Genomic DNA, 12,500 nt, shown 5'->3' on the forward strand with positions numbered 1-12,500 from the left:
AGTGTTCTGGTATGTTCTGGTGTGTTATGGTGTGTTCTGATGTGTTCTGGTATGTTCTGGTGTGTTCTGAAGTGTTCTGATGTGTTCTGGTATGTTCTGGTGTGTTCTGAAGTGTTCTGGTGTGTTCTGATGTGTTCTGGTATGTTCTGAAGTGTTCTGGTGTGTTCTGGTATGTTCTGATGTGTTCTGGTATGTTCTGGTGTGTTCTGAAGTGTTCTGATGTGTTCTGGTGTGTTCTGAAGTGTTCTGAAGTGTTCTAGTATGTTCTGATGTGTTCTGGTATGTTCTGGTGTGTTCTGGTATGTTCTGGTGTGTTCTGAAGTGTTCTGGTATGTTCTGATGTGTTCTGGTATGTTCTGGTACAGTGTGTGTGTGTTTAAGTGTATTTCTGACCTTATCTTAATGGGTGTGTGAGTGAGTATACATATGATGTTTGATCTGATGGTCAAAAGGACTCCAACAGGTTAGTGATGAATCCTACCCAGTGTAATGGTACTAGGAGGCTGGGGGAACCAGGTGGAGGAGTAGAATGGGTGTTCTGTACAGCCCTCTATGTCAGTGTTTATACAGCATTAAAAACCATACAGAATAACCTTGGCTGTGTTTCTCCACGTACGACAGCCTCTGTGTGTGTGTGTGTGTGTGTGTGTGTGTGTGTGTGTGTGTGTGTGTGTTTACGTATTACTGTGTGTGTGTGTGTGTGTGTGTTTACATATTACTGTGTGTGCTCTGTGGTCAGTCAGAGTTTATGTACCTGACATTAACCAGTGTTCAGACCAGGTGGACAGTATATTGACACGATGTACCTGACATTAATCAGTGTTCAGACCAGGTGGACAGTATATTGAAACGATGTACCTGACATTAACCAGTGTTCAGACCAGGTGGACAGTATATTGAAACGATGTTCAGACTTCAAGCGTTGGTCCATCACCACTGGTCATTTATCAGAGCTGGTTAGAAGCCACGGTTGCAGCTGTGTGTGTGTGCCGTTGTGTGTGTGTGTGTGTGTGTGTGTGTGTGTGTGTGTGCCGTTGTGTGTGTGTGTGTGCGTGTGTGTGTGTGTGTGTGCCGTTGTGTGTGTGTGTGTGTGCCGTTGTGTGTGTGTGCCGTTGTGTGTGTGTGTGTGCCGTTGTGTGTGTGTGTGCCGTTGTGTTGTGTGTGCCGTTGTGTGTGTGTGTGCCGTTGTGTGTGTGTGTGCCGTTGTGTGTGTGTGTGTGCCGTTGTGTGTGTGTGTGTGTGCCGTTGTGTGTGTGTAACCATGCACACAGGAGATTCATGTCTTGGGAACCGGGAGTTGGTCACTGAATGTATTTATCTATTTACCTATGTTCTGGTGTGTTCTGGTATGTTCTGATGGGCTCTAGAGTGTTCTGGTATGTTCTGGTATGTTCTGGTGTGTTCTGGTATGTTGTGGTGTGTTCTGGTATGTTCTGGTGTGTTCTGGTATGTTCTGGTATGTTCTGGTATGTTCTGGTGTGTTCTGAAGTGTTCTGGTGTGTTCTGGTGTGTTCTGGTATGTTCTGGTATGTTCTGGTGTGTTCTGGTATGTTCTGGTGTGTTCTGGTATGTTCTGGTGTGTTCTGGTATGTTCTGGTGTGTTCTGAAGTGTTCTGAAGTGTTCTGGTGTGTTCTGGTGTGTTCTGGTATGTTCTGGTGTGTTCTGGTATGTTCTGGTGTGTTCTGGTATGTTCTGGTGTGTTCTGGTGAGTTCTGAAGTGTTCTAGTATGTTCTGGTATGTTCTGGTATGTTCTGGTGTGTTCTGGTATGTTCTGGTATGTTCTGGTGTGTTCTGGTATGTTCTGGTATGTTCTGGTGTGTTCTGAAGTGTTCTGGTGTGTTCTGGTATGTTCTGGTGTGTTCTGAAGTGTTCTGAAGTGTTCTGGTGTGTTCTGGGTGTGTTCTGGTATGTTCTGGTATGTTCTGGTGTGTTCTGGTATGTTCTGGTGTGTTCTGGTATGTTCTGGTGTGTTCTGGTATGTTCTGGTGTGTTCTGAAGTGTTCTGAAGTGTTCTGGTGTATTCTGGTGTGTTCTGGTATGTTCTGGTATGTTCTGGTGTGTTCTGGTGTGTTCTGGTATGTTCTGGTGTGTTCTGGTGTGTTCTGGTATGTTCTGGTGTGTTCTGGTATGTTCTGGTATGTTCTGGTGTGTTCTGAAGTGTTCTGAAGTGTTCTGGTGTGTTCTGGTATGTTCTGGTGTGTTCTGGTATGTTCTGATGTGTTCTGGTGTGTTCTGGTGTGTTCTGAAGTGTTCTGATGTGTTCTGGTATGTTCTGGTGTGTTCTGGTGTGTTCTGAAGTGTTCTGGTGTGTTCTGAAGTGTTCTGGTATGTTCTGGTGTGTTCTGAAGTGTTCTGATGTGTTCTGGTATGTTCTGGTGTGTTCTGAAGTGTTCTGGTGTGTTCTGATGTGTTCTGGTATGTTCTGAAGTGTTCTGGTGTGTTCTGGTATGTTCTGATGTGTTCTGGTATGTTCTGGTGTGTTCTGAAGTGTTCTGATGTGTTCTGGTGTGTTCTGAAGTGTTCTGAAGTGTTCTAGTATGTTCTGATGTGTTCTGGTATGTTCTGGTGTGTTCTGGTATGTTCTGGTGTGTTCTGAAGTGTTCTGGTATGTTCTGATGTGTTCTGGTATGTTCTGGTACAGTGTGTGTGTGTTTAAGTGTATTTCTGACCTTATCTTAATGGGTGTGTGAGTGAGTATACATATGATGTTTGATCTGATGGTCAAAAGGACTCCAACAGGTTAGTGATGAATCCTACCCAGTGTAATGGTACTAGGAGGCTGGGGGAACCAGGTGGAGGAGTAGAATGGGTGTTCTGTACAGCCCTCTATGTCAGTGTTTATACAGCATTAAAAACCATACAGAATAACCTTGGCTGTGTTTCTCCACGTACGACAGCCTCTGTGTGTGTGTGTGTGTGTGTGTAAAGGTCCTAACCTCTGAATGCTGTCTGTCCGCAGCAGGCTGGACTGAGACTAAAGGTCCTAACCTCTGAATGCTGTCTGTCCGCAGCAGGCTGGACTGAGACTAAAGGTCCTAACCTCTGAATGCTGTCTATCTGCAGCAGGCTGGACTGAGACTAAAGGTCCTAATGCTGTCTGTCTGCAGAAGGCTGGACTGAGACTAAAGGTCCTAACCTCTGAATGCTGTCTGTCTGCAGCAGGCTGGACTGAGACTAAAGGTCCTAACCTCTGAATGCTGTCTGTCCGCAGCAGGCTGGACTGAGACTAAAGGTCCTAACCTCTGAATGCTGTCTGTCCGCAGCAGGCTGGACTGAGACTAAAGGTCCTAACCTCTGAATGCTGTCTGTCTGCAGCAGGCTGGACTGAGACTAAAGGTCCTAATGCTGTCTGTCTGCAGAAGGCTGGACTGAGACTAAAGGTCCTAACCTCTGAATGCTGTCTGTCTGCAGCAGGCTGGACTGAGACTAAACGTCCTAACCTCTGAATGCTGTCTGTCCGCAGCAGGCTGGACTGAGACTAAAGGTCCTAACCTCTGAATGCTGTCTGTCTGCAGCAGGCTGGACTGAGACTAAAGGTCCTAACCTCTGAATGCTGTCTGTCTGCAGCAGGCTGGACTGAGACTAAAGGTCCTAATGCTGTCTGTCTGCAGAAGGCTGGACTGAGACTAAAGGTCCTAACCTCTGAATGCTGTCTGTCTGCAGCAGGCTGGACTGAGACTAAAGGTCCTAACCTCTGAATGCTGTCTGTCTGCAGCAGGCTGGACTGAGACTAAAGGTCCTAACCTCTGAATGCTGTCTGTCCGCAGCAGGCTGGACTGAGACTAAAGGTCCTAACCTCTGAATGCTGTCTGTCTGCAGCAGGCTGGACTGAGACTAAAGGTCCTAATGCTGTCTGTCTGCAGCAGGCTGGACTGAGACTAAAGGTCCTAACCTCTGAATGCTGTCTGTCCGCAGCAGGCTGGACTGAGACTAAAGGTCCTAACCTCTGAATGCTGTCTGTCTGCAGCAGGCTGGACTGAGACTAAAGGTCCTAACCTCTGAATGCTGTCTGTCTGCAGCAGGCTGGACTGAGACTAAAGGTCCTAATGCTGTCTGTCTGCAGAAGGCTGGACTGAGACTAAAGGTCCTAACCTCTGAATGCTGTCTGTCTGCAGCAGGCTGGACTGAGACTAAAGGTCCTAACCTCTGAATGCTGTCTGTCTGCAGCAGGCTGGACTGAGACTAAAGGTAGTAACCTCTGAATGCTGTCTGTCTGCAGCAGGCTGGACTGAGACTAAAGGTCCTAACCTCTGAATGCTGTCTGTCCGCAGCAGGCTGGACTGAGACTAAAGGTCGTAACCTCTGAATGCTGTCTGTCTGCAGCAGGCTGGACTGAGACTAAAGGTCCTAACCTCTGAATGCTGTCTGTCTGCAGCAGGCTGGACTGAGACTAAAGGTCCTAACCTCTGAATGCTGTCTGTCCGCAGCAGGCTGGACTGAGACTAAAGGTCCTAACCTCTGAATGCTGTCTGTCTGCAGCAGGCTGGACTGAGACTAAAGGTCCTAACCTCTGAATGCTGTCTGTCTGCAGCAGGCTGGACTGAGACTAAAGGTCCTAATGCTGTCTGTCTGCAGAAGGCTGGACTGAGACTAAAGGTCCTAACCTCTGAATGCTGTCTGTCCGCAGCAGGCTGGACTGAGACTAAAGGTCCTAACCTCTGAATGCTGTCTGTCTGCAGCAGGCTGGACTGAGACTAAAGGTCCTAACCTCTGAATGCTGTCTGTCCGCAGCAGGCTGGACTGAGACTAAAGGTCCTAACCTCTGAATGCTGTCTGTCTGCAGCAGGCTGGACTGAGACTAAAGGTCCTAACCTCTGAATGCTGTCTGTCCGCAGCAGGCTGGACTGAGACTAAAGGTCCTAACCTCTGAATGCTGTCTGTCTGCAGCAGGCTGGACTGAGACTAAAGGTCCTAATGCTGTCTGTCTGCAGCAGGCTGGACTGAGACTAAAGGTCCTAACCTCTGAATGCTGTCTGTCCGCAGCAGGCTGGACTGAGACTAAAGGTCCTAACCTCTGAATGATGTCTGTCTGCAGCAGGCTGGACTGAGACTAAAGGACCTAACCTCTGAATGCTGTCTGTCTGCAGCAGGCTGGACTGAGACTAAAGGTCCTAACCTCTGAATGCTGTCTGTCTGCAGCAGGCTGGACTGAGACTAAAGGTCCTAACTTCTGAATGCTGTCTGTCCGCAGCAGGCTGGACTGAGACTAAAGGTCCTAACCTCTGAATGCTGTCTGTCCGCAGCAGGCTGGACTGAGACTAAAGGTCCTAACCTCTGAATGCTGTCTGTCCGCAGCAGGCTGGACTGAGACTAAAGGTCCTAACCTTTAACCTGAAACAGAGCTAAAACAAGTCACACCTCCAGATATAGGCTGCGTGCCAAATGGCATACTATTCCCTGTATAGTGCCCTATATACTCTGTATGGGGATTTACTGTTCGAGTTAATGTGGTTATAGGAGCTAGGAAGTAGGATGTAGGAAGTAGGAAGTTCAAGGTTTTGTTCATTTCTCTGCCTTGTTTTTTGGAGCTTTTCCTGTCAAGCACTCTCACTGGAGCTGTCTCTGTGGGACTGAGTGGTGTGTAAGGCATATGGATATCTCAAGGTGTGTGTGTGTGTGTGTGTGTGTGTGTGTGTGTGTGTGTGTGTGTGTGTGTGTGTGTGTGTGTGTGTGTGTGTGTGTGTGTGTGTGTGTGTGTGTGTGTGTGTGTGTACGTGTGTGTACGTGTGTGTACGTGTGTGTACGTGTGTGTACGTGTGTGTACGTGTGTGTGCAGATGGTACCGGTTTCCCTAGTGATCTGATGTCACTATTTTCTGGACAGATTTGGGTCAGAGGATTCTTCAGTGTCCTGGATGTGAGTGAGATAAAGGGTGGTAGAGAGTTAGATAGAGAGAGAGATCCACAACGAATTTAAAAACAAACCCGATGTTGTTAAACTCCCATATCTACTGGGTGAAATACCACAAACACCATTGTAAATACAACCCATATTTATGGTTATTTATTTTCCCTTTTGTACTTTAACCATTTGTACATTGTTACAACACTGTATATATATATATATATAATATGACATTTGTAATGTCTTTATTCTTTTGTAACTTCTGTGAGTGTAATGTTTACTGTTCATTTTTATTGTTTATTTCACTTTGTTTATTATCTACTTTACTTGCTTTGGTAATGTTAACATATGTTTCCCATGTCAATAAAGCCCTTGAATTGAATTGATATGAATTGAGAGAGTTAGATACAGAGAGTTAGATACAGAGAGAGAGTTAGATACAGAGAGAGAGTTAGATACAGAGAGAGAGAGAGTTAGATACAGAGAGAGAGTTAGATACAGAGAGAGAGAGAGAGAAGGGGCGTAGGGAAGGGTAAAGTTGGCACCAGGCCTGGTAAAGTAGGACCTCTACCCTTCCCCTGGCACGGGGGATGGAAACACAAAGCTGTGCTGATTAACACAGAGGTCTGACTGGTGGGGTTAACACTGATGACTTCCATAGACTGAGTTGTGATAGAAAGAGAGGGAAGGGGGAGAGAGACAGACAGAGAAGGAGGGGGAGAGAGAAAGAGAGGGAGGGGGGAGAGAGAGAGAGGGGGGAGAGAAAGAGAGGGGGAGAGAGGGGGGGTAGAGGGAGAGATCACTAGCTCATTCCCTCTCCCTCCACCCTAACCCTATATCTCATTCCCTCTACCCTTACCCTAACCCTATATCTCATTCCCTCTACCTTCTACTCCCTACCCTATATCTCATTCCCTCTACCCCTTACCCTAACCCTATATATCATTCCCTCTCCCTCCACCCTAACCCTATAGCTCATTACCCCTACCCCTACCCTAACCCTATATCTCATTCCCTCTACCCTCTACCCTATATATCATTCCCTCTACCCTAACACTATAGCTCATTCCCTCTACCTCTACTCCCTACCCTATATCTCATTCCCTCTACCTCTACCCTAACCTTATATCTCATTCCCTCTACCCCTACTCCCTACCCTACCCTATAGCTCATTCCCTCTACCTCTACTCCCTACCTTATATCTCATTCCCCCTACCCTAACCCTATATCTCATTCCCTCTACCTCTACTCCCTACCCTATATCTCATTCCCTCTACCCCTACCCTAACCCTATAGCTCATTCCTTCTACCCCCTACCCTAGCCCCCTACCCCTTTCCCACTTCTCCCTTGCCCTTTCCTACCCCCTAACATCTATTCCCTACCCCCTAGCTAGCCTCTGGCCCCTAGCCCTGTGAAGTCCCCTCCCCCCTCCCTTCCTCGGCCCTTGGCAAAACACACACTCAGGCCCTGAGGGTGGCAGGGAATGGGCACCACATCACACACACACACACACACACACACACACACACACACACACACCACACACAGGGCATCAATAGCACCTTTTACCTGCTACACTAACTGAAACACGGCCACTGAGCTTTATAAGGTTTGATCGCGGACGGAGGTTTCCAGAAACGGCCCAATAGGGAACACAGTGTTTAATCAGAATAATCTGTAGGGAACACAGTGTTTACACGTCTTTGATTGTTCTCTCTGTAGGGAATACAGTGTTTAAACAGAATAATCTGACATCATAAAGCCTTTTATGACGTCACAGAGCCGTGGAACCACCGTTCTCTCTGTAGGGAATACAGTGTTTAATCAGAATAATCTGACATCATAAAGCCTTTTATGACGTCACAGAGCCGTGGAACCACCGTTCTCTCTGTAGGGAATACAGTGTTTAATCAGAATAATCTGACATCATAAAGCCTTTTATGACGTCACAGAGCCGTGGAACCACCGTTCTCTCTGTAGGGAACACAGTGTTTAATCAGAATAATCTGACATCATAAAGCCTTTTATGACGTCACAGAGCCGTGGAACCACCGTTCTCTCTGTAGGGAATACAGTGTTTAATCAGAATAATCTGACATCATAGAGCCTTTTATGACGTCACAGAGCCGTGGAACCACCGTTCTCTCTGTAGGGAATACAGTGTTTAATCAGAATAATCTGACATCATAAAGCCTTTTATGACGTCACAGAGCCGTGGAACCACCGTTCTCTCTGTAGGGAATACAGTGTTTAATCAGAATAATCTGACATCATAAAGCCTTTTATGACGTCACAGAGCCGTGGAACCACCGTTCTCTCTGTAGGGAATACAGTGTTTAATCAGAATAATCTGACATCATGAAGCCTTTTATGACGTCACAGAGCCGTGGAACCACCGTTCTCTCTGTAGGGAACACAGTGTTTAAACGTCTTTGATTAGAATACATTTCCTGTAGCATGTGGCTGATTGTAGACTCTGGCTGAGGGACGTCACAGAGCCGTGGAACCATCGTTCTCTCTGTAGGGAACCAGTGTTCATATTAGCTTGGCAGGACTCAATGAAGCCTCAATAAAGTCAATGAAGATATTTATGTCACCTCTCACTTGACTCTTAACCTGGTCCCAGATCTCTTTGTGTTGTCTTGTTTACTCCTATGGTCATTGTCATGCCAAATTGCACCAGGCTGACTTCAATCTATTTCACCTTTTTAAGAAAATCCGTATATTCCAATCAATGAATTCCATACATCCCACTTTGTATATCCTGGCTTTAAAACTCCACCTTGTATTTCCTGACTGAATACATCCTACATGTGTTGTCTAATAACTCTCTGAATCCTAACAGTGTGTTGTAATGTGTGTCCTTGACAGACAGGAGGCGCTGTTAGCAGCCATCAGTGAGAAGGATGCCAACATCGCCCTGCTGGAGCTGTCCTCGTCCAAGAAGAAGAAGACGCAGGACGAGGTGGCCATGCTGAAGAGAGAGAAGGACAGCCTGGTACAACAGCTCAAACAACAGGTACGAAACATTCAACACTCCCTCGTCACGTGACCTGGGTGGCCCCTGTCACATGACTGGGAACTAGACACTCATCGTGGCTTCGAAAGCTTAAGGAAAGCTGCCATTACAGTTTGCTTTCTCTGGAATCTATATGCTGGGTGACAGAATAGGAAGTGACAGTAATATGGGGACTGGGAGGATTGTAAACCTGATTTCATCATCCGTGATTTGTTTGTAGGTGTAACTTAAAGAGGTTACATATGGAGGGGGATAGAGGTGGGAGAAGACTAGAGGAAAGGGGGATAGAGGTGGGAGAAGACTAGAGGAAAGGGGGATAGAGGTGGGAGAAGACTAGAGGAGAAGACTAGAGGAAAGGGGGATAGAGGTGGGAGAAGACTAGAGGAGAAGACTAGAGGAAAGGGGGATAGAGGTGGGAGAAGACTAGAGGAAAGGGGGATAGAGGTGGGAGAAGACTAGAGGAAAGGGGGATAGAGGTGGGAGAAGACTAGAGGAAAGGGGGATAGAGGTGGGAGAAGACTAGAGGAAAGGGGGGTAGAGGTGGGAGAAGACTAGAGGAAAGGGGGATAGAGGTGGGAGAAGACTAGAGGAAAGGGGGATAGAGGTGGGAGAAGACTAGAGGAGAAGACTAGAGGAAAGGGGGATAGAGGTGGGAGAAGACTAGAGGAAAGGGGGATAGAGGTGTGAGAAGACTAGAGGAGAAGACTAGAGGAAAGGGGGATAGAGGTGGGAGAAGACTAGAGGAAAGGGGGGTAGAGGTGGGAGAAGACTAGAGGAAAGGGGGATAGAGGTGGGAGAAGACTAGAGGAAAGGGGGATAGAGGTGGGAGAAGACTAGAGGAAAGGGGGATAGAGGTGGGAGAAGACTAGAGGAAAGGGGGATAGAGGTGGGAGAAGACTAGAGGAAAGGGGGATAGAGGTGGGAGAAGACTAGAGGAAAGGGGATAGAGGTGGGAGAAGACTAGAGGAAAGGGGGATAGAGGTGGGAGAAGACTAGAGGAAAGGGGGATAGAGGTGGGAGAAGACTAGAGGAAAGGGGGATAGAGGTGGGAGAAGACTAGAGGAAAGGGGGGTAGAGGTGGGAGAAGACTAGAGGAAAGGGGGATAGAGGTGGGAGAAGACTAGAGTAAAGGGGGATAGAGGTGGGAGAAGACTAGAGGAAAGGGGGATAGAGGTGGGAGAAGACTAGAGGAAAGGGGGGTAGAGGTGGGAGAAGACTAGAGGAAAGGGGGATAGAGGTGGGAGAAGACTAGAGGAAAGGGGGATAGAGGTGGGAGAAGACTAGAGGAAAGGGGATAGAGGTGGGAGAAGACTAGAGGAAAGGGGATAGAGGTGGGAGAAGACTAGAAGAGAAGACTAGATGAAAGGGGGATAGAGGTGGGAGAAGACTAGAGGAAAGGGGGATAGAGGTGGGAGAAGACTAGAGGAAAGGGGGGTAGAGGTGGGAGAAGACTAGAGGAAAGGGGGATAGAGGTGGGAGAAGACTAGAGGAGAAGACTAGAGGAAAGGGGATAGAGGTGGGAGAAGACTAGAGGAGAAGACTAGAGGAAAGGGGGATAGAGGTGGGAGAAGACTAGAGGAAAGGGGGATAGAGGTGGGAGAAGACTAGAGGAGAAGACTAGAGGAAAGGGGGATAGAGGTGGGAGAAGACTAGAGGAAAGGGGGATAGAGGTGGGAGAAGACTAGAGGAAAGGGGGGGTAGAGGTGGGAGAAGACTAGAGGAAAGGGGGATAGAGGTGGGAGAAGACTAGAGGAGAAGACTAGAGGAAAGGGGGATAGAGGTGGGAGAAGACTAGAGGAAAGGGGGATAGAGGTGGGAGAAGACTAGAGGAAAGGGGGATAGAGGTGGGAGAAGACTAGAGGAAAGGGGGATAGAGGTGGGAGAAGACTAGAGGAAAGGGGGATAGAGGTGGGAGAAGACTAGAGGAAAGGGGGATAGAGGTGGGAGAAGACTAGAGGAAAGGGGGATATAGGTGAGAGAAGACTAGAGGAAAGGGGGATAGAGGTGGGAGAAGACTAGAGGAAAGGGGGATAGAGGTGGGAGAAGACTAGAGGAAAGGGGGATAGAGGTGGGAGAAGACTAGAGGAAAGGGAGATAGAGGTGGGAGAAGACTAGAGGAAAGGGGGATAGAGGTGGGAGAAGACTAGAGGAAAGGGGGGTAGAGGTGGGAGAAGACTAGAGGAAAGGGGGATAGAGGTGGGAGAAGACTAGAGGAAAGGGGGATAGAGGTGGGAGAAGACTAGAGGAAAGGGGGATAGAGGTGGGAGAAGACTAGAGGAAAGGGGGATAGAGGTGGGAGAAGACTAGAGGAAAGGGGGATAGAGGTGGGAGAAGACTAGAGGAGAAGACTAGAGGAAAGGGGGATAGAGGTGGGAGAAGACTAGAGGAAAGGGGGATAGAGGTGGGAGAAGACTAGAGGAGAAGACTAGAGGAAAGGGGGATAGAGGTGGGAGAAGACTAGAGGAAAGGGGGGTAGAGGTGGGAGAAGACTAGAGGAAAGGGGGATAGAGGTGGGAGAAGACTAGAGGAAAGGGGGATAGAGGTGGGAGAAGACTAGAGGAAAGGGGGATAGAGGTGGGAGAAGACTAGAGGAAAGGGGGATAGAGGTGGGAGAAGACTAGAGGAAAGGGGGATAGAGGTGGGAGAAGACTAGAGGAAAGGGGATAGAGGTGGGAGAAGACTAGAGGAAAGGGGGATAGAGGTGGGAGAAGACTAGAGGAAAGGGGGATAGAGGTGGGAGAAGACTAGAGGAAAGGGGGATAGAGGTGGGAGAAGACTAGAGGAAAGGGGGTAGAGGTGGGAGAAGACTAGAGGAAAGGGGGATAGAGGTGGGAGAAGACTAGAGTAAAGGGGGATAGAGGTGGGAGAAGACTAGAGGAAAGGGGGATAGAGGTGGGAGAAGACTAGAGGAAAGGGGGTAGAGGTGGGAGAAAGACTAGAGGAAAGGGGGATAGAGGTGGGAGAAGACTAGAGGAAAGGGGGATAGAGGTGGGAGAAGACTAGAGGAAAGGGGGATAGAGGTGGGAGAAGACTAAGGAAGGGGGATAGAGGTGGGAGAAGACTAGAGGAGAAGACTAGAGAAAGGGGGGAAGAGGTAGGGAGAAGACTAGAGGAAAGGGGGATAGAGGTGGGAGAAAGACTAGAGGAAAGGGGGGATAGAGGTGGGAGAAGACTAGAGGAAAGGGGGTAGAGGAGGGGAGAAGACTAGGGAGAAGACTAGAGGAAAGGGGGATAGAGGTGGGAGAAGACTAGAGGAAAGGGGGATAGAGGTGGGAGAAGACTAGAGGAAAGGGGGATAGAGGTGGGAGAAGACTAGAGGAAGGGGATAGAGGTGGGAGAAGACTAGAGGAAAGGGGGATAGAGGTGGGAGAAGACTAGAGGAAAGGGGGATAGAGGTGGGAGAAGACTAGAGGAAAGGGGGATATAGGTGAGAGAAGACTAGAGGAAAGGGGGATAGAGGTGGGAGAAGACTAGAGGAAAGGGGGATAGAGGTGGGAGAAGACTAGAGGAAAGGGGGATAGAGGTGGGAGAAGACTAGAGGAAAGGGGGATAGAGGTGGGAGAAGACTAGAGGAAAGGGGGATAGAGGTGGGAGAAGACTAGAGGAAAGGGGGGTAGAGGTGGGAGAAGACTAG

At 48.4% G+C, this 12,500-nt stretch overlaps 1 protein-coding gene across 6 annotated transcripts in view; it reads left to right on the plus strand.

Moving 5' to 3' along the window:
- The window catches only part of LOC116360602 (ELKS/Rab6-interacting/CAST family member 1-like), a 475,628-nt gene that overhangs the window by 369,060 nt on the left and 94,068 nt on the right, over nt 1-12,500 (plus strand). For all 6 annotated transcript variants that reach the window (XM_031815520.1, XM_031815522.1, XM_031815523.1 and 3 more), the window contains one exon: nt 8,719-8,866. In XM_031815520.1, the coding sequence (XP_031671380.1) occupies nt 8,719-8,866 (148 nt within the window). The remainder of the gene's footprint in view (nt 1-8,718; nt 8,867-12,500) is intronic.

This window comes from Oncorhynchus kisutch, unplaced genomic scaffold (assembly GCF_002021735.2).
Source record: "Oncorhynchus kisutch isolate 150728-3 unplaced genomic scaffold, Okis_V2 Okis09a-Okis19a_hom, whole genome shotgun sequence".
NCBI lineage: Eukaryota > Metazoa > Chordata > Actinopteri > Salmoniformes > Salmonidae > Oncorhynchus > Oncorhynchus kisutch.